General features: G+C 37.6%; 1 protein-coding gene across 2 annotated transcripts in view; it reads left to right on the forward strand.

Annotated features, from left to right (window-relative positions):
• The window catches only part of trappc9 (trafficking protein particle complex subunit 9), a 212,070-nt gene that overhangs the window by 25,797 nt on the left and 159,506 nt on the right, over window positions 1-26,767 (forward strand). For both annotated transcript variants that reach the window (XM_008421345.3, XM_008421346.3), the window contains 6 exons: window positions 1,324-1,450; window positions 4,689-4,834; window positions 11,401-11,486; window positions 17,979-18,105; window positions 18,220-18,352; window positions 21,032-21,195. In XM_008421345.3, coding sequence (XP_008419567.1) covers window positions 1,324-1,450; window positions 4,689-4,834; window positions 11,401-11,486; window positions 17,979-18,105; window positions 18,220-18,352; window positions 21,032-21,195 — 783 coding nt within the window. The remainder of the gene's footprint in view (window positions 1-1,323; window positions 1,451-4,688; window positions 4,835-11,400; window positions 11,487-17,978; window positions 18,106-18,219; window positions 18,353-21,031; window positions 21,196-26,767) is intronic.

Raw genomic sequence — 26,767 nt, forward strand, 5'->3', positions numbered from 1 at the left:
TCACATTCTGGTTGGTATGAATTTTGTCCGAGTCATTTACCTGCGGATGATTTGACAGCATCATGCACAGCGGGTGACCGGATGAAGCCTGGGGCTGTGGATTCTGCTGGGAAACAATGTGTTGTGTCATTCACGTCACCACTTCCTGGACACCCATCATAGATAACAGTGGGACAGAGAAGCTCCTTTTTCAAGCAATGTTTTGATTGAGCTCTGATCTGTTGATGTCAGTTTTGCACGATTGTTTTTTTTTTTTCCTCAAGAACTTTATTTGTTGCATAATTTTTTCTTAATCCGAGATCTACTTACTAAAATTACGCTTTGACTCTTTACATTCGTTTCATTCTGAAGCATTTTACCAAAATTGATGAGCTGTCAGAAGGGTTTCTTTTCTGACCTATAATTGTTTCTGTGGATTTTGCAGCACGTTGTCAGTACATCCTTAAGAAGTCGTACATTTGTGTGTCTAAAATTATGACCTTGATATGTCTTAAATAGATATGTTAATACATTAATCGCAGGTCTTAATTTGCTGTTGTTAAGCATTAATTACTGCTAAAAATAAACAAAGAAAACAAGGCCGTGAATTAAAAAAATCCTTTGAGCTGGGATTACAATTCAAGTGTCTCTTCATCCATCTCTGACTGCTTTTACTTTCTACCTTTATCTTTTCTCTTTCCTTTCCTCCCTTCGCCCCGTTGTTTATTACCTTCTCCCTGAACTGGGGTCGTGCCTTCCAGGCCCCCAATTCATATTTTTCCAAAGGATTTAGTGTCTCTGCTAGCAGCACTTGTATTTGTTTGCTTGAACCACTGTTCCTGTTGGCGAGAGATATGAAAACACTTCGATTTATCCTATTAGGTCATCCCTTGTGTGGAACAAACAGCTCATACATAATGCAGGTGCATTTCTTTTTCTTATGAAAGGGCTGCAATTTCCAAATATGCTCTTACAAACAATTGTAGTGCAGTAGTGTTTTTCTTTTTTTCTTTTTTTTTCAGTCTGTGACCTTTTCATTGATGGACATGGTTAAACCCTGCACAGCTAAAGCAAATTATACGGCTGGTTGAGCAGTAATGTTCTCTCAAAAGGTATTGATGATACGATAAAAACCGGAGTTTCCCTCCGAGGCCGGAGCTCTCTTTGCTGAGAGTCGAACGCCTTACCCATCATCAAGCTCCCATTCATTTCTACAGTAAAAGAAGCGGAGTCCTCTCTGGTTTCCCGAGTCACTTTTAAAGACATTTGTGTTGTAATCGGCGTGCCAGATGGGTCAGGGTTCTGGCCGGCGTCGCTGATTTTCGTGTCATTTGTCCTTTACAGAAAAGAAAGAGGTGACCCAGAGTCTGGAGAACTACACCTCCAAGTGTCCAGGTGGGATGGAGGTCATCACTCTCTCTGATGGACTCAAGCTCCCACCAGTTCCCTTCACGAAGCTCCCAATGGTCCGGTAAGACTGTCAAAAGTACATCTTTCTAATTGGCACTTGTGGTGAAGATGTCTAAAAAAACCCTTCAATTAAAATAAATTTTGTTGAAGCAGCATTGAAAATATTTGAAAAAAGCCTTTAATTTGGACATTGAACAAACAATTGTCTAATAATCCATTTAAAATAAAATTTTCAATAATTTCAGTGAACTCTGACCCAGAACCGCACAGCGTTCTAGGGGATGTAGGCAGAGGAGATGCTTTAGTCACTCAACCTCTCAGAAAGACTGGTGGGATCAACTAACTATGTCAGTCTTTGGTTACCTGTTGAGTATATTGCACAGCAGCAATTTCAAGATTTGTGCCTCAAAGCTGCTTAAAAATAAGAAACAGTGTGAAGAGAAAGGGGAAAAAATGTAGTTTGGCAGTATTCCAGATATTTCAAATGAAAAACGAATCAGTTAATATCAGTATACATGCTAGGTGCAGATAAATTGAGACAAAACTATCACAGACAAATTAAAATCTACTTAAATGTATTCAAAAATGTTGAATACAACAACGTATTCATCTGTTAATACAGAAAATCTGATTTGTTTAATTAAAATGTCACATGCTCATAATTTTACTAGTTAATTGAGGCCTGCCATTTGAATGCATAGGAGAGCATTGAAATGCTTTGCAAGGAATTTCAATGAATTTTGATGCATTTCAATGTTTTCTCTGAAAACTGCATACAGTTTTCAGAGAGGATTAATTACCAACGCATTTTCTGGTAACCAAGTGCCACAAAGTAAACATCAGATATTTAGTTTTGTAAAGTTTGCCAACTCTAAATTTGTTGTCTAAGCAGATGAATAGTATTTAAAAAGAACTTATGTTTTATAAACAATAATATTACTTATTACTTTGGTGTCAAGAAATGAGCATTTTTTTTCTGGTAACGAACTGCCACAATGTATAAATCAGATTTTTACTTTTGTATTCAAAGTCTGTTTTACAGTATATTTACCACCAATGACAAAAAGAAAAAATTCACTTTTCTACATTCACCAACTGCAGAATTGTTAAGTAGAATAAGACTAGTAGTATTTCAAAAAAACTTAAGTTTACAAACAATAATATTACTGATTGATTTGGTGTTAAGAAATTAGTAATTTTTCTGGTAACGAACTACCACGAAGTATAAATCAGATTTTTACTTTTGTGTTGAATGTCTGTTTTATGATATATTTACCACCAATGACAAAGAAAAAAACTTTCACTTTTCTGCAAGATTCACCAGCTGCAGAATTCTTCGTATAAGATCAGTAGTATTTCAAAAGAGCAGAGAAAATCTAATGTTTTTTTTAAACAATAACAATATTTGTTGTTAATCCGTTGCTAAGAGATGAGCGCGTTTCCTGGTAACCAAGTGCCACAAAGTAAACATCAGATATTTTAGTTTTGCAAAGTTTGCCAACTCTAAATTTGTTGGGTCTAAAACGATAAGCAGTATTCAAAAGAACTTATGTTTTATAAACAATAATATTACTTATTAATTTGGCATTAAGAGATGAGCGGTTTTTTTTTCTTCTGGTAACGAACTGCCACGAAGTATAAATCAGATTTTTACTTTTGTGTTGAATGTCTGTTTTATGATATATTTGCCATTTCACTTTTCTGCAAGATTCACCAACTGCACAATTCTTAAGTAGAATAAGATAAGTAGCATTTAAAAAGAGCACAGGAACTCTTATGTATTTCGAACAATAACAAATCTGTTGCTAAGAGATGAACTCGTTTTTTGGTAGCCAAATGCCTCAAAGTAAGCATCTGATTTTTAGTTTAGCAATAGTCAAAATAAGAAGGCAGTGCATTAACATTAGTTCAGACATTAGCAATAGCCTTTTCCCTAAAATAAGCTTTTTAGCGATTGTTTTCATTTTTTAGCCATATTCAGCACACTGAATGGAGGAAGTCAATGTAAGAGACAACATGCTAGTTATACCCCACTCCACTGGCAGGATTTAGGCTAACATTAGCATTTTGGCAAATTTTAGCTTATACACTAATTTTAAGATAGTGAGTGGAGCAGGTCCATGTTATTTAACATGCTTGTGACTTTCCACATGCTATTGAGTACATTTAGCTTACTTTGGCATGCTATTTTTTAGCATCAGAACGCTAGGTTTCAACCGACGGCTACACTTTGGCAGGCCCTGTTTAAATTTCTTCAGAAATGTTCTAGTTGATTATTTATTTAATTATATTTTTTGGCCCCCAAATACTTTTGACTTGACGATTTGGGTTTATGTGACGGTAAGTTTGGATATTATAACTATGTCATGTATCCACATACTTTATTCTTTCAGAGTTTCTAGGGACTTTGTGGGGGCCATAAAAACCATAAAACTCTTTTTTTTGTCCTACCATCCCAACTATCACTTTAACTGTGCCATCACCAAAATGTTTCAAATTCGTCCTGCTTTACCCTGCTTTACTCACTCTCAAATTGCTGTAGTAGTTTTTCATTGTTGGCTGCCATACAGATCAACAGCCCTGGAACACTTCACTAAAGACAGGGGCTGTAATGTGATGTGCTTTGTTGTTACCTGACACTTTTATTACCAATAGGCGCTCCCAGATCTCCACATCTGAGGTACTTCTAATAACATGGGCCGTTTGCCATGGTCATCATTCTTCTGCTTGAGTGCCAGTGCTTCTGTTGGCTGGCACACTGGAAGTCGGGCTGTTCATGGCAGAATTTAGCAAACTACCTAGACTCAGTTGCCCAATTTTAATACTACGAAGAAACATAAAAATCTGAATGTTTACGGCCCATCTGACCGAAAAATCTGCAACGTAACTCATTAAAGTTATGTTTCCAAAAGCTAGATTCTGATGCCTGCAATAAGCTCTGATGGACAGAACATGGATGCAGAGTTTTAAGTTTTAAGCCTTCCAGGAACTAGTTAATGTGAGAGGATGCTGGAAAACAACCAAGTTAAGCAGAAGTAATGAGATAATTAAAGGCTGCCTGTGTCTTTGTGTTTTATTGCTTGCTGAGTTTGTAACCTTTCCCTGAAAGCCCAACCATGAATCTCAAGCTTTGTTCTGTAATATTCATGAATATTCAGCAATGTGATCTGAATTTCATGCAACCCAAGCAAATTCAAACTAACTTCCTGTGAATAGTAACCCAAAGTTTAGCTCGGTTCACCCCCCTCTTAAATTAGTTTAAATGCAAAGCTAACACATATTTCTGTGCTTCAAACCAGATCGGTTAAGCTGCTCAATCTGCCCACCAGTCTGCGGCCTCACAAAGTGAAAAGCCTGCTGGGACAGAGCGTGTCTACCGCTAGTCCCTTCATCTACTCACCCATAATCATGCACAACAGAGGAGAGGAGCGCTGTAAGAAGATAGGTGAGTCCAAACAAAGTCAACGCAGTCTACGGTTGTTTGTCTTTTCCACTTCAAGCTAACATTTAAATTCTGACCCTTTTTGACATCATTATGAAAATAAATTTAATCTTACGTCATTGACTTCTATAGATCACATCTGTAAGATAGAGAAAATAATATTAATTTAAAAAAAATCATTTATCTGTTTGTATTTACTTTCAGAGATTCTCAATATTCTTCTCGATAATCAATGGAAAAATCTTTGACAATACAGCAAACAGATCCTTCGACCTGCTTCTCCTTGAACTTTGAAAATATTTTGGCATTAAAACAATGTTTGAAATCCCCAAACTAGGAATTGTAAAGTTGACAATTTACGCTTCCATTTTTTTCAATGAAATGTAAGAGATCGTCACTGATTGGCTGGCTATTGCAATGCCTTCTTTCAAGCATTTTGATTGGTCAAGGCAACACACTCATTGTTTACGCTATTAGGCTGATTCAAACAAGAGCTGAGTTCATTTCTTAAAATTTCAGAATATTTTCAGATACTATGCTTCTGATGGTGCTTCATGATAATCACATAGATAACTTTCTGATCATTTCTAATCAAATCTGTTGTCTTATTTTACTTTTTAAGCAGTCACATTGTCCTAACCTCATGGTAGAAAAATGTTTTGCAATTTGAAAAAAAGAAAACATCAGTGTTATATTTTTCAAATTATTCCAACAGATCACAGTAGCAATACTTGCAGTAAAGATAGAGGTGTGACCTCAAATCTCTTTTATTGGCACTTGACATCTATATCATCAATGAAAATGATGCTAAATGTAACTAAATTAACTAACTACATTAACTTTTACAGTCTTTGTCATCTACCTTCTGTCCCCAAACCCCAATGTACTGCTGTCATCAGTGCTCATATGTATTTTTGTATTCTAATCGCAACGTAAAAATATAAATCAGTTTGTTGGCTGGAAGATTAGATTGGAGCCTGCTGCAATTTCAACAAGCCATTTAAAACCAAGAGAAAAATCTTCTTCAGCAGCAAAAACACAAAAAGCAAACTGATTTAGCCTAAAATAAATGGATTACACCTGCTGTGTGACTGTATGGTTTAACATGTTCAAACAGACCACTTAGTAACCAATCTGCGCACAAGTGTTTCTACAGTCAACTTGATTAACTGCTAATGAATACAAAAACATAACCCAGATCAGCCTTAATGTTTCATAGTCTCTGGAGCTGCTTTTCATTTGACGAAAAGCTGCTGAGAAGAAATTCATTCTTTTAGTGACTGTGGTGATTGAGTGATCTGGTGAGGCAACTGGCAGCTTCTGAAGTCTTTAAACAGGTGACTCAGATTCATGCAGCTCTTCCGTATCTATAACACGTAGCTGGCAGTAAAGCTTCATGGCTTCACACTAATCATCTTTCCTCTTTCATCGGTTCAATTTGGCAACTTTGGTCCGTCAGTGCAGGAACGATCTGTTGTTCTTCTTTAAGTCACTCAGAATGAGTCAGATTGATGCGCAGCCATAAAATGGGAGATTTTTTTTTCTCTGTAATTGCTCTGAGACTGCTTTAAGAACTGTCTACAGCGAGCCGTTTACTCTGACCTGAATGAGAGGCTATCTGTTACAGAGCTGAATGGGCACACAGGGACGTAACTTTTACCTTTGAGTGTTTGGATGCTTTTTTTAATATAAAATATATTTATATATCAGAGGTGTGCCGATCGATTGGCCACCGATCATAGTCGGCCGATTTCCGTGAAAAAGTGTATGATCGGTGATCGCCAATCACGGTCTCTTGTTGCCGATCACACAAACCGATCACCTGCATCTCATTTCGCAGCCTGCCTATGCAGCTGGTCTCCTCTTTCCTTCACACTGCGCAAACGTGCAGCAACAAATTCTAAGCGATGTGGAACTATAATGCATTGAGCGAAAGGGGAAGTTTGCGTGTTGCGGCGAAGCACGTGGGGTGAAGCACGTCAAATTCATCTACACGACGAATCTAATATGGCATAAAAACAATGTCATACTTGACGGAGTTTGGCTACATCGAGGCTCATTGCAGTAAAAAAGACATATGGAGGACCAGATAGCAGGTAAAGCAGTGCACAGCCACAAACACTCACCCGGATTAGCATGACGGTCAGAAAGCTAAACAAATACCCCGCAAAATTATTTAAGTCTTCGAGCTGCGATGTAAGACGCTGGTTCTGTTCTCGCTGTTGAACCGCTGCTACGCGCTACAGGTAGTAATATTTCAGACGGAGCGCCGCTTCTGCTCCACCTGGTAGTGACTCTCACACCGAACCTCTGTTCGTATGTAAAATAAATTTTACATACGTATTAAAACTTTCGCTGTCCTAACATGAGACAGATAATCTGTGAAAAAATAATCGATCTCCTCCCAGTTCTGCATAATTACTCCGCTCAGTCAGAAACAACCAATCAGAACTAGCAGTAATCAGCTAGCCAACATGCTATCAGGAAGTTTTCATTCAGTAAATACAGGTTTATTGAACCTGTATTTGCTTTGAATGGTTTTATTTTGGCTATTTGCATTATTTAGCCTCTTCAGAGCCTTCATATGTTGTCAGTCTGTTAAAGATAGTATTACCGATAGCAGTGCAATTTGCACAATGCCTGTTTTGTTTTGTTTTCTTTTTTGAAAAAGTTATTAAAAACAAGTTTTTGTCTAAATTAAGGTGAATTCATGGTTCCTTTTTCCACATAATGTAACCGGTAGTGCTTATGATTAAAAAAAAAAAAAAATTATGGTATCAGTATCGGTGATCAGAATCGGCAGGAAAAAACCTGATCGGCACATCTCTAATATATCGGCACATCTCTTTTATATATATATATATATATATATATATATATATATATATATATATATATATATATGGGACAGTACTTTAATGTGTCGGCGCATGTCACCAAGGTGTTGGATCTGCTCTATGGGTTGTGGAACTTTGTAAAGTGTGTCCTTTGAAGAACGCCGTACTTGGCGTTTGTTACTGTGTGCTGGTAGTACAACGGTCAGTATTTGCTCTGAATTCTAAAGGTAGGCAATACTGACCGCCAGCTCCTCAATGTAGCCAAATGGTACTTTTAATGTTCAAGTAGTTAGTTTTGTATTATTTTGTCGTTTTCTTCTTTTTTAATATATGCCGTATCTGTAAATCAAAAATAACTGCGTTAATGAAGCATGTTGACACGGAGTATTTGCCCTGAATTCTAAAGGTGAAGCCACTGCACCTTTAGACAAAAACCCTTAAGAACACACAACGCAGTCCAAGGAACAGCGAGGACTCATCTCGCACGGACAGGGTTACACACACGCAGAGACACACCCCGACACGCACACACACACATATATATATATATATATATGCTATATACTACAACTATTAGCTCAAAGTGGTGACTTTTATTTTTATGGTCACTTAGTGCTGTTTACATCTGTATTAACTTTGCAGTGTCTCTTAATTTTAGTTGCACTAAGCATGGCAGTGATGCTACATTATTCGACTTGCTGAAAATGAGTGTGGTCATATACTGGGATTTGTGAGGCTAAATTTCTCTGTTTGTGTTGCTTTGCTCTCAAAGCTGACACATGAACACCTGCAGTGAATTTGCTAACTTCTTAACTGAGAAAACCTTGAAAATTAGGTTACTAGCTTGCACATCAATGTCCAGTCCAGTTCCAGTGTTGAATCTGGAGAAAATTGCACAATTCTATCAACTCATCCACAAAGGCTTCAAAGAATTTATACATCAATTATTCCCATCCCCTTGCTCTCTTCATATCTTGGCCACAACTTTCTTCAAGAAAGTTTAGCCTGTCGTTGCGTCTGATCGGGTCGAAATTGTAAACCCATCCCTCTTGTCAGGTGTTTTCTCCCAGGCTTTAAAAACGGTAGTTATCAAACCACTGCTGAAAAGGCAATCTGGACAAGTTGGTGTTGGAAAATTACAGGCCAATCTTCAACCTCCCATTCATCAGCAAAGTGATTGAAAAAGGCTGTGTTTCAACAGTTAAATAGCTTCTTAACAATGAGCAGTGATGGTGTCTGTCAGTCGGGTTTCCATGCCCATCGTAAGTACTCAGACTGCCCTCATCAATGAATCACATCAATACAGACTGTGGAAGAAGTTGGTTCTGTTGGACCTCAATGCAGCATTTCATACTGTTGACCATGACATATTGTCAAGTACCAGAAGTCTTCAGGTACTCTACTGGTTCGAGTTGGTAACTTCTCATTAGAGTGGACAAAAATCACACCCAAGGTTCCATTGTGGGGCTCTTTGTTATTTAATATCTATATTCTCCCAGTAGCTCAGATTACTGCAGATAATAACTTGAAGTTGCCATAGCTGTGCAGATGATACACTGTTCTACATTATGTTGTCACCAGGTGTCTATGAACCCATTCAAACATTGAGCAGTTGCACAGAACAAATCAATGTGTGGATGTGGCAACTTAATTTAGCTAAACAGAAACAAAATTAAAGTTATTGTCTTTGGATCTAAAGAGGAACGATCCAGTCAGCGCACAACTTTAGGCGTTACAACTAGAATCTCAGATCTGAACGTTGAGAGACGCATAAAGACAGTTACAAAGTTGGTCTTTTATCATCTAAAGAACATTTCTGGGATTATCTTTTATCAAACTTATTACAGAGTCTTCAAAGAACCACTCAAACATGGATGATCAGCATTCAGCTTCTATGCACCACAAATCTGGAACAAACTTCCAGAAAACTACTAAACAGCTGAAATACCAATTTCCTTTAAATCAAAATTTACAACCCATTTGTTTAGAGCTGTCTTTGATTAATAACAACTGGAACATCATTAATTGTAGTTTGCATTCCAACTTTTTATTACTTTCTTTTGTTATGCCACTGCAATGCAATGTTTTCTCTGATGTTTTTATCATGTAAAGTACTTTGAATTGTCTTGTTTTTGACGTACTATTCAAATAATCTTGCCTTATCTTGGCATGAATATGTGCTTGAAAAGTCACTGTGACATTTCTGAATGTGTGTTATAACAAATATTTTGCTTTGATTGTTATTTTAAAATTTTTTAGATTCTGCAGATTTTCATTGGCGTTCCATCATTCCTGGTGTTGTGGCCATTTTCCAATCTCCAATGTAACATTGAAATCTCATAAATGCACAGTACATTTTTTGGCCATTTGCGAAATGAGCTAAATATTTCTTTCAAATCTTTCCAACTTAAATTTTTCATGACTCTATAGAGTCAACCAGGCCCAAGCCCTTGCGTTTTGGTTTGTTTACCAGATATTTGTCGTGTTGTGGAGCCGCATCGTTTTCCACGCATGGATTTTGCGTCGGTCTCTGTGCCCCGTGTGCATAAACGATAAATTATTCAGATGGGCACATTAATACTGCTGATAGTTTTACAGAACATTTCTCTGCAGGGTCCAGTAGCTTCAGTAAACACCCCCCACTTCACTCTCTCACCATAAACATCATTTTAAGATTGTGTTAGATGCTGTTTGACAAAATGATTTGCTCTTTAAGAAATCCCAAGCAAACAGCCCTGATGGATGGCTACCATTATCGCTCTCTGTGATGATGTTTCATGAAGCTGAAGCCTTTTGAAGATTACTGCTGAATATTAGTTCTAACTTGGAGAATTATGATGCACAAATGAGATGCCAACAATATACTTTTTTTTTTTTTTGAGGTGCATTTCACGCTTAATTGGCCAGCTGCTAGAGCATGCCTGCAAGCTAGACCTGCGGTAATATGGAGCTTTCCAGACAGTCATATTATAGATATCTTTCTTTGAACTGGCCTAATTTCCCTGGGGCCATGGCTGCGGCTCGCCCTCCATAAATCCCCTTCCCCTCCAGGGTTCGAGATGGAATTTTTTATTTTATTTTTTATTTTTTTGAGGCCTTCTTTGCAAGTCTGATTACTGCAAACGGAGTGTCCAACTGTACGAGAATGTGGAACATTTACAAATGGAGGAAAACCTACAGCGGGGCTTAATATCATCTTGGTACAACAAAAGTTTTCAATTTGCCTTCAGAGAATTGTAAATACAATACAGTCGAATGGTGCTTCCTTGAATTTCTTTTTTTTTGGTGTTGTAAGTGAAAATCAGTATAGTTTCATCATTTTGTGATCTGCATTTTTCATACAGAAGTAATAACCTCCATGTTTTAACTCGATACGTTTAGTAGAAAGCACTTGAGTAGAGGTATGCTGCAGTAAAACTACTTAGTTTCTTTTTCAAAGAGTTACCCAAGTCATTGTAACTGAGTCACTAAAGAAAACTTGATGCTTTTGGTTGGTTTATGTTTGTTGTGACGCAAAAAAAATTATAAAAATAGAAATCTGTATAAAATTGTATAATGGTAATCATTTAAACTGAAAACAGTTTCATCCCTATGACAAAAAGTCATAAGAGCCACATAAACTGAAATATCGACACATTTATTCTACACTTTAAAATTGTTGAGCCAAGTTTTTTTAGTGGAATGTTTTAGTTGAAGTGAAATCTAACCATTTGTCTCATCGTCTCTTCATAGATTTCCAGTGGGTTCAAGGAGACGTTTGTGAAGTCCAGCTGATGGTGTACAACCCGATGCCCTACGAGCTTCGTGTGGAGAACATGGTAGATCAAAGCAGAAAACAAACACAATGCATGTACCATTACACACCCTATAATTATGATATTATAAAAATAAACATAACACAAAGTGTAAACTAAACTACAAAACTATTTTATTTACAGAGCACTTTAAACATCTCAGATTGTGTCAAAAGCCAAAGAAAAGAGATGGGTCTTAAGAATGGAGAATGGTGAAAACCACCTCATTGTATCTTTTTCTTTAAATCAAAAAACCTGTTTGGCGTGTTTCCATTAAGCAAATTTATTTTTCAAAATACAAAATTGTACAGTTATATGTACAATGGAAACGCAACTAATGTGGTGAGTCCAACATAGAAATTGGTTTCTGTGACTCCTCATTGCTTAGCTAGTTCTGTATAAGTTTCTCTTTATAAATGTCAGATATTTTAGCCTTCTGACACTTAGCAAGCAGCTCATGCAAACAAAGGACGTCATTCAAAAACATTCCATTCATCATCTCATGCATTTTCCAGATTGAATAGATAGAATTCATATTGTGTGCAAAAGGTAGGGTCACTCTATTTCATTTGAAGAGCAAAACAGAGGTGTAAAAGAGCCACGAGACATCAGGGCGTCTAGTTTAATCAATTCTGAAAGCTGCTTGGTGACAGCAGCTGTTTGAGTTCCGAACATTTTGTTGTTATTAAAGGACGTCCAGCCGAGGCACAAACCAACACCTCAGTGACATCTATTTTTCATTAACACACTCCGTTACTCCTGTCCCGCTGCTTTGGAGAAGTAGACGCAAGGGCAAGGCCACCGTTTGGTTTGTGTTTGCAAAAGATTAGACAGTAATTCTTTTCTTTACCGCTGCGTCTGTTTACACATGCAGTGATATAAAGTCTGACTGGAGAAAGGGTTTATTTGTCTGATATCCGTCACACGGAACCGTCCACAGTATAATACTTGTCAAAAGTGATGGTTCTTTAATTATCGGGGAAGTAGAGAACAAATAACCGAATGAAGTTTTGTGAGCAGAGCTCCTGGGCTCATCATCTCAGCAACTGTCTCAGTTGATCCAAAAGAAAATTGGACTCGTCTTGTTGGCTGATTCATCCCTCCTGATTCATCTGATAACAGCATAAGCCAAGTGAAGTTTATCTTATAGCACATTTCAGCAAGAAGGCGGTTCAAAGTGCTTTTCATCAACAAAACATCATACAATACAATCACCACATTATGAAACAAGCAATAAACATTGCATTATGCCAAATATACAGTATGCACTTTTTCACTTTTGATATTGATATAGATATCCAAGTTTTATTATCAGCCGATGCTAAGATACAGAAAAACTGCTGAGTTGACTCAAAATGCAGCTATTCTTAAGAAAAAAAATTATTTTGATAACTCTGTGCCAATAAAGCAAACTTAAATCCAGCTTCACAAACCAGACCAACATATAAAAATAACATAACTTTGATTTTTTCAGTCAGTACAATTAGAAACAGAACAGCCAGTGTAAAGCAAAAATAATAAAAAAAAACTGAAACTGATTAAAACTATATGTTAACTTCTGTGGTTAAACGTAAAATTAAACTCCAATAAATCTTCTTTTAAATGGTTGAGAAAGTGCAACTAGTAACTCTAAATATAATGTAAAATAAATAATTAAGCATGATGTCGCTCAGAGCACAAAGCATATTGTTACCAATACCAAATATAGAACTTTTGTCAATATTTATACTGATACAGATATTAATATCAGATTGGTGCAGCTCTAATGCACAGCAAGTCAATATCCCAGTCACTACTAATCAAAAGCAACTTTAAACAAGTGGATTTTTAGTCTTGATTTAAAGGAACTCAGTGTTTCAGCATCTTTGCAGTTTTCTGTAATTTTGTTCCATATTAGTGGCTGCTTAGTTTGGTTCTGGTTCTGGGGCTACAACCAGAAGACAGAAACACTTTGATAAGACTGCAATGTTGTCAAAAAAATCCATATAGGTGTTGAAGACTTTTAATAAAATGAATACATTATATCTGTCTGGAGAGTCAACAATGCCAATCTTTGCCCCTTCTTTTTTTTCCACTTTAGTTCCTCATACTTGATGCTATTCTAATATTTTCAGACATTACAAAGAGCTCTTTCCAGTGTATTAATATCCACTGAAGCACACATTACATTTCTGCAGGAAGCTCTTGCTTATTTCTCTGTAAGTTGGACCAACATAATGGCCATGGTAAGGCTGTAATAACGCAGCTATCAGTTTCTCCCACTGAGCGGTGGATTGATGAGAAAACAGATGCTGGCTGAAGCCCTTTACATCTCCATGGCAGCCGGGATCCTCAGGTGGTCTTGTAGAGTCCTGCACGCAGAGACAAATAGGTTTATGTAAGCCATCTAGAGCTAATTTGCAACTGGTGGAAGACTGCATCAACCAACTCAGCAAAACACAAGGTTGCACACACACTCACGCACACACACAGTTTTCCCTTCCATCATCTCTTGCCAAGGTGACCGCTCAGTTTGACAAAACAGGCCCCCATTGTCAGTCACCACACGATTTCACCTCTAATACTCTGCTCAGCTTTATAGATTTTTGTTTAAGTGCTTCTTTTTATTTATTCTTTTACTACAGTACAGCCTCTTTAACTTTCAATTTTGGGGCGACTTTGACCCATTCAGAGTCGGCCTAACGCTACGCTATTAGAAAGACAAGTCATTTGTACTTTCTCTGACTTCATGTACTCAACTTAGTCTGGCCAGGACATTTGCAGAAAGGATGGATTTGCTCTGCTTTTAAAAGAAAGCGGGAAATTATGCATTTCTATTTAAATAAAATACTTTGTTATATGGGAAATGCAAATACAAAAGACAGTGCACAGTCCTTCTGCACTACCTAACTTCAAGTCTTTTGACATAATCGCTGCCAAAAGACAAGTCGCTATTGGTGCGCACACTTCAGCTAATGTGTTAATATTGGAGCTAAATTTTTGATTAGCGGTGTTGCTAACCGTGAAAATGTCTAATGCATTTAGCCTTTTTTAGATGAATTCTAAAGTCAGGATGATTTAAAAAAAAACTTAAGGTATTTTAGTGCATAAAGTGCAAGGGCTTGTGTTGATCTGCGCGTCTCATTCTTCACTTTTTGTTGGAATGAGACGCAAATAGAGTTGGATGGAATAGAAAAGGATTTACTTTGAGAAACATTTTTGCGTTTCAGCTGAGAGTAGAGTGAGATAATGACCGGAGCTGTTGTGTGACTGGTCTGAGTTGTGTTTGTTTATGTGGAAAACAGCTCAAACTACTTAACTTTCAGAAGCTGTTGTTTTTAACCGAAGAGCAGAATGGGTAGATTTGAGGAAGCGTGCACTGTTGGACCAAAACACTGAACTTCTGATAACATGGAAAACAAAATGAGATGCTGCAGCTCGTCGTTCTTTCCTCCTTCTCCTCCAAAAGTGTGAACTCATAATAGTAGCTCCTATCTCCACTTAAGGACAGAGAAAATACAAGATGACAGTCTAGGAATCTGCTGCCAAACCTGCAGAGAGAAAAAAACACAACCTAGACAAACGCATGCATACATGACAACAACAATGTCACTGAAAAATTTTTTGTGGTAAATGTAGCCCAAACAGTATATCTGTAAGTTATTCCATACCTGAGTGAATAATTTTCACTTAATTGACTTGCAATAGCAATTTTTTTCAGTCAAAATGTCGTATTAGCTACTGTTAAGTATTACGTTTTTATCATTAAAAGTATGAAAAGTGTTTAATCAAAAACATTTGGCTCACGTTGTTTCTATTTGGACTTTGGCAACCCTGTGCTATAAATTTGTAAGCATGTTGTCAACCTTAGGTTTATGAATTGCGATTGTCATTTTTGCAAAAAGCTTTGATTAACAGTGTCTTCTCCGTCTTGGGGAGCCGTTTCTTTTATGTCTTCAATTCTCTTCATTGCCCATTAGCTCTGACCAGACGGACAGTTACGAGCAAAGAAAAAGAAATAATAACCCCAGATAGTAATTACGCCATTATCACGGCACCACTTGAGGGAAAACAAAAGGTTAACTGCGTACTGTCAAAAAGGACCAAACAAAACCATTTTCTCTGCACATGCTTTTGCCATTATTGTTATTAAAACAAGGCAATTAACCTTTTCGAGTCCAAACGAAAAAGAAGCGTCTTTAATATGTCAACACTGAGATTTGAGCCATTTAAGAGAAGCACACCATGTCCCGATGTGAAGGCAAGGAGTGCTTAAATCACACCGAGGGCACATTACAGACTCAGCCCTTGAACAGCTTTCTCTCCAGTGAGGTAGTGTCTGCAGTAAGGGATTGATGTAATCATTACATCACCTCCGTCTGCCTTGTTGCACACAGCTGGGTGTTTGTGGAATGTAAATACAGTACAGTTATTCTGAGAGAGTGTCATTACAGATTGATTACTGCTTTGACGTACGCCGCATTTCTGACAACTGAGTTTATTACACATTTTATTTGGAAGAAATGGGGAGAGAGAAAAAAAAACGAACCCCTGAAAACTTACAAAGTTACTACTCCTGTCATGATTACAAATTTTGCTGGACGATAAATTGTCCACAGAAGTTATCGCGATAAACAATATATTGTTGTCTAAGAATGTTTTTGAGTAACGGCATCATAATAATGCAAGAACACACTCTCAAAGATCAATAAACTTTAAATTCTAATGAACATTTAACAATGGAACAGGAAGGCATTTTAAACATCCAAAACAAATAAAACAGAAATAACAAATAAAATGAATAATAAAGTCTCTATTAGCAAATCTGTCCTTCCAAAAAAAAGAGTTAGTAGAGACCGAAGCACCAGACTGCAGACTTTTGTCATCCTGTTTTTTGTGGAAAAAAGAGCTAAAATAAAAAGAGAAAAACGATAAATCATTCTAATGGAAATTTTTGAGTTTGTTTACATTTATCATGCGATTAATTGATGAATTGATTTGTTGCTTATTGCGACAAACTATTTCTAACCCTTGAACGTTTTGAATTTGTCTTGTTAAATTCTCAAACTTGAATGTATTTTATTGGGTTTTATGTGAAAGACAATCACAAAATAGTGAATAATAACAAATGAAATAAAAAGTACAGTAGGTATGTCTCTACCAACTTTTCATATCTGCAGGCTGGAATTTTTTTTATTATTCCTTAAAAATAGCCCAATTTGTGTGTACATTTTTAATTTAAGACGCTGATTTTCAATTTGGTGTGGATGTGGACTTTGACGAGACCATTCTAACGCGTGAATCTACTTTTATAAAATCACTGTAATACTTCTCTGGATTAGTTTGTTGTTGTGTCAGAAAACAATGTAACATTCTAGTCTCCAGTCTTTTGCAGCTTCTAACCAGTTTTTGTCCAGAATTTCCTTGTATTTGGCTTCTTGTGTCTTTCCAACAACTCTGACCAGATTCCCTCTCCCTGATGTAGAAAAACATTCCCACTGCATAATACATAATCAAGTATTTTTGTGAGGTTTCTACACTTGAAATAAGACAAAACTAACTTACAAGCAACTCTTCAGAAACATATATGAGTTTGTTTTATGTCAGTAATCCCTAAATGGTGAAAAGGTTCCAGTTCCAATGGCAGATTATTTCACTTAAACATGAAAAAATGCCTCATTAGTAAAATAATCTGCCACAGGAACAAAATTAAGAAATAATTGATTTAAGACAAATTCCTATATCCTTGTGAACTAACTTAAAAGTTAGTTTTGTCTTATTTCTTATTGTACTAGAAACTAGACCAACATTACTTAGACCAAAATGTTCCTTCCACTTCACAATCACAGTTTTCTGTTGGTCTGCCACATGAGATCCAGGTAAAAATAATTTTGTGGTTTTAATGAGATTAAATGTGAAGAAAGTTCCAGGCATGTGAATACTTGTACAAGGTACTGTATAATAAGCCAGAAATCTCACGCAGCGATTCCTTTTATTTTTGCAGATTTAAATTCAGTCCACATACTTTTATTGCATTGTTTGAAAATTACCTTCAGGGTGGCCAGTGTACACTCTGTGATGCATTAAAAAACATTGGCTGTGGATGTGTTGCCGTCTGTAAAACCCAGCTGGAATTTGGACTGCTGAATTTCAAAGCTTTCCGATTCCTTCTCCTCCTCCTGCGTTCTGATCTGTACGGCTTATTTTCAGTCGCCTCTCAGGCATGCAGTGATTTTCTGCTGTTGGAATTGGCCACCAGATTTTTATCTGTAGGACAGCACACAGGTGCTCAGAATCGCTCAGCCACACTTGATTCTCTGTCCACGGAGGAACAACAAAAACAAACACGAATTATGTTGGCACGGAATGGTGAAAGTGTCGAAATAAGACAAATCTGGTTAGCTTGATTTTAGTTGCTGCTCTCTGGGATAATTCCCCTCTCCATTGGGGGTATTAGCAGATAGGTTTTCGATGAAAATTACACTATTTTACATCTGGAGCATCTGCTGATGATCACTGGTTCTGTGTTGCTTTCAGGGTCTGCTGACTTCTGGAGTGGAGTTTGAATCTCTGCCAGCTGCTCTGTCCCTGCCCGCTGAGTCCGGGCTGTACCCCGTCACTCTCGTCGGAGTCCCGCGCACAGCTGGCAACATCACGGTGAACGGTCAGTGCTGCATATGTTGCACGGATTATTCATGTCGTGCGGCTCTGGCCCAAAGACGCCAGTTGTTTAATCCACTGCTCTAAACAGCTGGACCGCTCTCCCGTCTGTCCGCAGGTTACCACACGTCCGTATTCGGCGTGAGCAGCGACTGCCTGCTGGAAGGCCTGCCAAGTGTGAAGACAAGCGGCTGTTTAGTGGAAGTCATTCCCTCCCTTCCTCGGCTTCAGCTCAGCACATCACTTCCACGGTTAGATAACAGAAAATTGTTATTTTTGTGTCACTGCTTCTCCTTAAATCGACAATCTTCTTTGTTTTTGTTCACATTCAAGATGAAAGGCTTTTTCTCATCTGATGTAACAAAGCAGGCCAACCAACTCTTTGTGCCATGGTGTTTTCAACCACATTGGGGGATTTTGACAAAAATGTTTATTTTGTATGCTTTGATCAATTGTGGACTTGCTCATGGTCTTCAGATGGCCGCACATTCTCCAGCTAGACGGTGCGATTCAAGATTCAATCCAAGATTCAAGAAATTATTTTGGCCCAATAGCACAAAAATAATAAAAATATAGAGTAAAAACAAAATAAAACAAATACTGGAAAGCCCAAGATGTGCAATATTTAACAAACAGTACAATACAATCGGCCAAGTCATTAGTTACTGACAGAGTTATGTAGACTGATGTGATGTAGACTCATAGCAAACCTCCTGAACTGCTCAGTCCTACTGCCCACTAGGGGTTGAACGACTACATATTTTTTAAGGTTGACTAAATCATGATATTAGTCGAGTCGATGTCGACTAGTCGCGGAGACGTCATAGTGACGTAAGCGCAAAATGCTTCACAACTACTTGGAGGCTTTTTCAGCTATTTTCTCAGCAAATATTGACACACCCTCCCGTTCTCCCGCTTTTACTAAGTCTATTATGCAGAATTAAAAGAGCAATAAACACATCATTCTTCGTGAGCAGCGGAGAAAAGTTCGTTGCACAAAGTCGGGTCTGACTTTTTTTTTTTTCCAAACACCGGCTGATACTGATGATCTCTGGATAGTTACTCGTATAGGAGTCAAATTATCACACTGACCACAATGGTGCTTTTGGAACATCACAAACCAAACTTATTATGAACGGATCCCGTTTGGTTACAGTTGAATTCAACGAAGCTTCCTGCTGCTCCTCCGCTCGATGCGCAGCAGGAAACTCTGCTGACTCAGCAGCGGCTCTCTGAACCGCTGCTGAGTCTATATGCAGACGGCGGCAGAGATCGCCTCTATCAGACCCTCAGGATGAAATTTGGACTTAGTTTACAGATGTTGTCAAATACTATTTTTATAAGAGCGTAAAGCTGCCAGGTTAGAAGCTTCAATACGCAGGGAGCGGTGACACTGATCAGTTGGGGGGATAAAAAAGCCTGACATCATGACGCGTTGTCGCACATTACTCCGGTAGTTTTTTTCGTTTTTTAAAGGATTTGTTCAGCACTACTTTATTTGACAGCAATCCGACAGAGAGAGCGAAGAGAGGCATGGGCCCAACGAATGGAGGACGGGAGTCAGACTCCTGACTACAGCTGGCTAAAGTCTATATGCGGGGCGCCGCGCTAACCACTGCACCGCTCTACGCCCCTATTGCAGGGGCCTATGCTGTAATTTACAGTTTCTCTTTGTTAAATTATTTACATTTTTATACAATTTGAGCTTTCTGACAAACGCACCTAGTCCATCTTCTTTCATTTCCTTTGAAAAATCTGTTTTGTCACGTGATTGCGACTAGTTGACTGGCCCAGAAAAAAGTCATTGCAGAGAAAAGAATCGACTAGTTGACTAATTGGTGCAACCCCTACTGCCCACTGACAGGAACCTTGGTCTATGGCTGCTCTCTTTCCCAGCCAGGATGGATGAAGGGTGGCTGTTACAGGCAGGGTTGCTCTGTGCCTGCCTGAGTAGAGAGTCAAACTGCAGATAGATTTGTTCAGTCGCTTCCAGTTTCTCCCTGTCAAAGCCCCGCCCCAGGAGACAACAGAATATTGCTGAGCACTTTGAACTATTGACTAGCATAACATCTCACAGCACACATTGAAAGACTTTAGCCTCCAAATAAAGTATAATGACTCTGTCCCTTATGATACAAAGCGACACAGTTTGTTGATCAAACCAGATTGCCATTAAGGTGAATTCGCAGATACTTGCAGGTATTTGTAGGTCCCAACCACCTCTATGTCAACCCCATCAATGTTCACTGGTAGTGCAGGGTTGGAGTTAGACCTACAGAAATCAATAACCACATGGTGGTGTTCAGTTGGAGGTGGTTTCTATAATGGCAAGTTATCCAGATCATTAAGCAGCAATGCAGCCCCAGCCCCACCCTGTCTGACTGTAGGTATGATGAGTCTTGTTTGGAAATACTGTTAGTTTTATTCCAGATGTAACAGGATGCAAACCTTCTAGGAGTTGTATTATATTTCTAGTTAATCCACAGATTATTTTCACAAAAGACTTGGGTTCCATTCTTGACACCCACTGAACTAAGTGTGGTCAACTTTTCTGCTGCTACATTTGGCTGCTTGGTTACTGGTAAATGTGGAGTTTTACTATGTTTACATAACTTTACTAATGCAAAGTCTGTCTTTATTTACTTGAAGCACAAGTAACCAAAGACAAATTTGTTTCAACTTGTTAAATTGTTGAAAAAGAGGTAAACCTCACTTTGACCTTAAGATTTCCAGTTTTGTATTTCCACCTTGGAGTGTTGTTTCGTTCAGTGGTTAGCATACAGTGCACAGAGATAAAATATAAAAGTGGGTTTCTGGACTTTCTACCAGATAAAAACTTATCAATTTAGACAGGCAAAGAAACAAAGATGTTTCTTTGCCTTGCTGAAGGACAACCATTGTAACATCTGTGTTTTTCATTTTCCATACAGATCAGCTCACACCCCTCAACATATGTCCAAAGAAGAACTGTCCAGCTCCGTGTCCGTCCAGCTCTTTAACGGAGAGCGGCAGCAGCTGACCATCACCTTGGAGAACATTGGCACGGAAGACATTGAGAGTCTGGAGCTGACCTCTAAGACCGTCAACACTAAAGGTGAGAATTTTACAGTTTGGATTCCAGATGACACGCCTAAAAAATAGAAAGGTTTTTCTTTTCATTAAAGCAAAAACACATAAGACTTTTGATTTAATAAACAAGCTCAGAACTACAGCCGCCACAGCAGGGGACTCTGTGCTGTGTCAGTGTGGACGGCCTTTGATGTTCTTCACCACACATTGGATTGGTACTCCAGTCTCTTCCAGTGTCTGTGGCCGTGGTGCTGCTCGGGGTCACCACCCTATTTTCTCTGGTTCTGGATCTGTCATGCCCCTGTGGCTTTTTAGTTTGTGTTTCATCTCTTTGTTCAGCACCTGCTCACACCTCCCATCTCTGCAGTCCTGCTCACTGGAACTGCTAATGCATCTCTCTTTTTGTCTTCATCCTGCTGTCTGTTACAGAAGCTTTTTTTCTCCAATGGTCAGCATAAACTTATTGTTCTTTCTTACAAGTAATTATAATTTTGTCATTCAGGAGATATTAGTTTATGATGCAAAAGTTTTGCAGGATTTGATCATTTAAAGTGCTATTACACTCATTGTCATTCTGGGATTTTATGATGCATTTGGATAGAGTTGGACGATACAGCTTCAAAATTAAATGTCTTTATCATACCAAATCCAATTTCTGACTTTATTATTTTCTCAATTTCTTTGCTTAAATTGGATACATCATGGAACAAAAAACACATTTTTTACATTTTGTCATATACTTGGAGTTCAGAATATTTGAAATTACTCTCTTTTGGGGCTGTGTATATTTCTTTATATTCTGTTTGGGTCTTATTTTTCAATCCATTCAGTTTCCTCTATTCCCCACTATGCTATTTGAAGACTTCTACTACAGTATTTGCTGGGGAATAGCTAAACAAGGTCATGGACCTCTGGCTAACCAGTTTTGCAAATCCACCAATTATTTTTCTCACAAAGATCTTGTAATCCAAGTTCAGTAATGCCAAAGCTGCAAGTGGATAAGTCAAAATGTTCTTTTGTGTTATTAACCTACACAATTAATTACACCGTCCTGCAGCCTCAGGTCACCTACTGGTGAAGCGCACAGCAGAACGGAGCACAGCAAAGACGCATGCAGTCTGGGGTTAATGGTGTAAAAAATACCCTTTTAAAATAAAAACAATAATGATTAACATTATAAACACTGTGGAGAAAACCGGAGAAGATGACCTTGGTCTTGGTTCATCGATAAATATTTCCATTTCCCCTAAAAAGCACACCATTAGCTGGGATTTCTGCTAGTATTATATCATGAAATAATCCCGTATTAACAATGCTGCCACTGCAACAATATCCTTTCCCTGCGGGTTTTAAAAAATATTAATGAATGTATTTCTGCTTAGCTTAATATGAACTGAACTAAACAGAGCTCTGTTGCAGATTTCAAGTACCTTGGCATGTTTTAGATAATCCAAAAAAGTAAACGTTATAAAATCCTGCTTCTGTTTTCTTTTATTCCTTTTTGTTGAGAAAAAAACAGATTTTTTTAATCCAGGTCAAAGTTTGTGTGACCTGTTCACTTAGTAATCCTTCATTTTTCTCTCACATTCTTCTCTGGTCCACATGAAGAAATATTTTTAAGACAACTTTAGGGAAACGGACTAGGAACATTTTGTCTCTCTTTGTGTTCAGCAGTTGCTCGATCACATTGTGACAAGCAAACCAGGAAACACAGGAAGCCGGTATTTATGGAACCGATCCGAACCCGTTGGCCTCGTCATATCAGGCAGCTTTTGTTAGATTCCCCGGGTTACTTTTCCACTTGTTCGCACTTTACGTGAACGCTTGCTCTCAAAAAAGGCGCGAACCCAGGAAAAGCCTGTGGTGACCCACGCTGATGGAGAATTCATGACTCACTGATAACATGGTGAGAAAAGGACTCTTTATGTCCCCAGCAGCTTGGGGGTTCTCTAGAAATGATTGGCTTAGGTGGATTGAAATCCGCCTGTTGGCGTGTGCTGAGACAATGTTCTCATTAATGTTGTTTTACATTTTAAAAGACACATTTGAATAATATCTACATCTAAGAAGCTCTGTACTTTGCATTTCTCTCCCTGGTGGCCACACTCAAAAGAAGTTGTGATCTTACTTGTTCAACTTTGAAATAGAACTTTTCCCAAAAAGCTTGTAGATTAAAGAAAAACTCTTACTTTAGGAAATACACAGATATACCTCTTGTAAGAATCATCAAATCACTACGCTGGTATTTACTTTTAAACTCTGAGCTATCTACGGGAAATTTGCATGTTGCTGTGTGTCCAAATGATAATTCTGAAAATTGAAGTTTCTAGTTGTCATAAAACCTTATAGACAGAGCCAAGGAGCAGGTTGCATCATCCTTTTTTTAATTACACTAACGTCTCTGCTTTAGACATACTTAGAAAGTCAGGTCATGTTTTAATACCCCTCGTGAATATCTGAACTCATAAACTGTAATTATTCTTCATGGTTAGCAACCAGGAAGTTAAGATTTATGTTACAGTTTGAACAGTCAGCATTAAATGACTATTATTATTATTATTATTATTATTTATTTTAAAATGATTTTGGTCAATGATCCTATCTTGGATCAATGAGAGCTTCACATTGTTCGGTTTTTCTTAATGGTTGTTTAATGTAGAACCAACATGGAAAACGTACAACAGGATTTTTTATTGTTTTGATGATTTTTTTTGTGTTTTGTCAATTCTAATTGCATTTTTTTCCACGTCAACTAACAATCTTAGCAGCTAGTTTGATTCTCTGCTAAAACATTGTAAATAAATAATAAAAGTTACAAATTAATATATATAGTAAAGTAAATTTTTGAAAAATCGTCTCCAGAGGTGTGAGGAGTACGTAAACATTGCAACATAGTTGCTAAGATGGCAACAGTGCATGACCACGCCCCATATTAACCCTTTCCAATCATCTCCACACTTGGCCCTCAGTGCCTCTTGGCTCCACCCACTTTGATGGAATCTTTCAAAACTGAGGTAATGCACATTAGGTTTAGTTCTACTTTAAAGAATTTTCTTCGTCTTGCCAAAAAAAAAACAAAAAACTAATGCCATACTGCCACATTGTGGTTGTAGCAGCACATTACAGGTATTTTACATCAAAAAACGATATTGTCATATAGTGGAACTGAAATACTCAATGGCGGTTGGTGTTAACTCTAACAAGCTGATCAAATCAGTGTTGAACATGTTTTTCTGTTTCTAGAACTCCACACCTACAATTGAGATCCCCATTTTTAACTTTACATAATATTCCAAATTGAGTTCCTGTGTCAGCAAAGCAAAAGCCTCAGGGGTGACATCTTATAGATGACGATAATGTCAGCTCAGCTGAGGTTTGGAGTGTATGTCACAAGAACTTTCTGATTCATTTAGGCTAATCTGTCTCTGCAGCCTGTCGCTGCTTTCCTGTTGGTGTTCAGAAGATGGCAACCAATCTCACAGTCTGACTCCTTTTAGAAATAACAAGTAAAACTACTTATTCTGATTTTTTTTTTTTTTTAGTGTAACTTTTTTTAAAACTTAGGTGCAGTCAGAGTGGCAGCTGCCTGTAAGTTTAACTTCTTATTTATTCTAATCAGTATGAGGTAATTTTAGAGCAAGTGTTGCTCTGAGTAATTAATCTCTTGCATTAAATTGTGTCAAATTACTGAAATGTTGGCCTAACAAATAGATGTAACACGCTAATTATGACACTAAAAAGAGAAAAATAATCTTTTGGAAAGGCTCTTGAGCTAGCTGAATCCTACTTTCATCATCAGCGGACAGTTCTTTTAAAGAACTGCCGAGTCACAACCAACACTGAGGAAGACTCGCTGACTGGCTTTAACTCGCTCTAAGGTTTCTTTACAGGCAAGCAGAAAAAGACAAGGTTTTCCTAAAGCAGAGGGTAAAACTCCGGATGAATCAGTGATAAGAATTAAAAAGGAAATCAGCAAATCAAGCAAACAGGTACGGTTACTGAAACCTCATGAGATTTTACAGAAAACCTTCTGTGTTTTTGTCCAAAGTACTTCCAGAAGAAACGCTTTTCAGTCTAAGAATATGAATTGACAGGAAATCATTCAGAAGTCTTTGATTAATTGCTGTTCTCCGCTTTGTGTAAAGATGCCAATACTAAACGTAGCTAATTCCAACTTCTCTTTAAGAACTATAGTAGAGGAACATGTAATAACAATTTTCATATAGTTTTTATCTTTTCTTTGTTGCTAAGAGTAATCATTAACTCTTCAAATTAGGAACAGATGCGGAGTTAATGACACAGTGTGAGCCAGCAGTCTCTCTAAACTTTTTAAATGTTTTAAAATCAAGACAAAATGATTGTGAAGTCGACTTTTTAAGTCTTATCACGAAAGCAGTGTTTCTTTTTTTCTTTTTTTTTTTACAACATCTTGAGGTCTTGTAGAAAATGTCCCTTTTGATAGCCGCTTGCATATCGGTACTTGTTTTTAAAATCAGCAACAAATATTATTTTTCCCACAGTTTGACCAGAAGAGAATATTATTGTTTTTTGAAGTTTTGTTAATTAACACTAAATCGGTCACTGGGGTGAGTTTTCCCAAGTTTTAATAGCAGGGAAGTTTTTGTTTCATGTACCGCGCCCTGGAAGCTACTATGACTAAGATGCTAAATACACTTTTACATTTAACCATAAAATGGAAGATGGCAATTAACCAGCAGCACATTTTCAGTTTTTATGCAAAGTAAGGAAAATATTTAGTTTTTTTAGCTATCTCATTTTGAACATAAAAAAGAAAATCTTACCTACTGATGACTTTTGGCACTTCTTAGTCAGCAGTAAATAGAGTTCAGTCAAAGCACACTCATTTCCTCAGGGAAAGACCAGCCTAGCTTGTTGTATGTGAACTCCGAAGTGCTAATTGCTTTACTTGGTCCATTTCTTCTTTCTTTTGTTGTTGTTGCTGTGAATTCATCTAAAGTGCCATAAAAAATTGAGAAAGTTGTAAACACACTTTACTTTTGAAGATTCATTCAAACAACCTTAAGGTCTTTATTTTCTAGCTTTACTGCAGTTCTACAGAGAGAATTTTATCTGTTTTGCAAAAGCAAACACGTTCTGTGCTCTGTTGGTTTTGAAGATCTGCATTTAAAAAGTGATGGAATTAGAAAGGATTCTTTGACCTCAACATTATAAAGACAGTGTTGACAAGCCTGGATTGTAATTTGAAAAGTTATCAAATGAAACCAATATGCATATTGTTTTTTTTGTGTTTTTTTTTGTCTTTATTCAAACAAAGTTAGTTGCTAAAACTGACAATGTGTCAGAATGACCAGTGGTGCCCAATCCCCGGGCTGAGGACCGGTACCGGTCCGTGGACCAATTGGTACTGGGCCACTCAATAAATAATTAAATATTTCCGTTTTATGTATTATTTGAGTCAGGAGGATCTTTTATTTTGAAAATCCTTTAACCGGATTCTCTCGGTTACTTGCGTGCCAACACTGAGGCCACAAGCAGCAAAATGAGTAAGAAACAGATCAGATGTCTTTGGAAAATTTCTTTGCAAAGGGGAAAAGACCCAGAGAAGAGACAGGAGA

Source organism: Poecilia reticulata, chromosome 11 (genome assembly GCF_904066995.2).
Source record: "Poecilia reticulata chromosome 11, P_reticulata-male-v2, whole genome shotgun sequence".
Taxonomy (NCBI): Eukaryota; Metazoa; Chordata; class Actinopteri; order Cyprinodontiformes; family Poeciliidae; genus Poecilia; species Poecilia reticulata.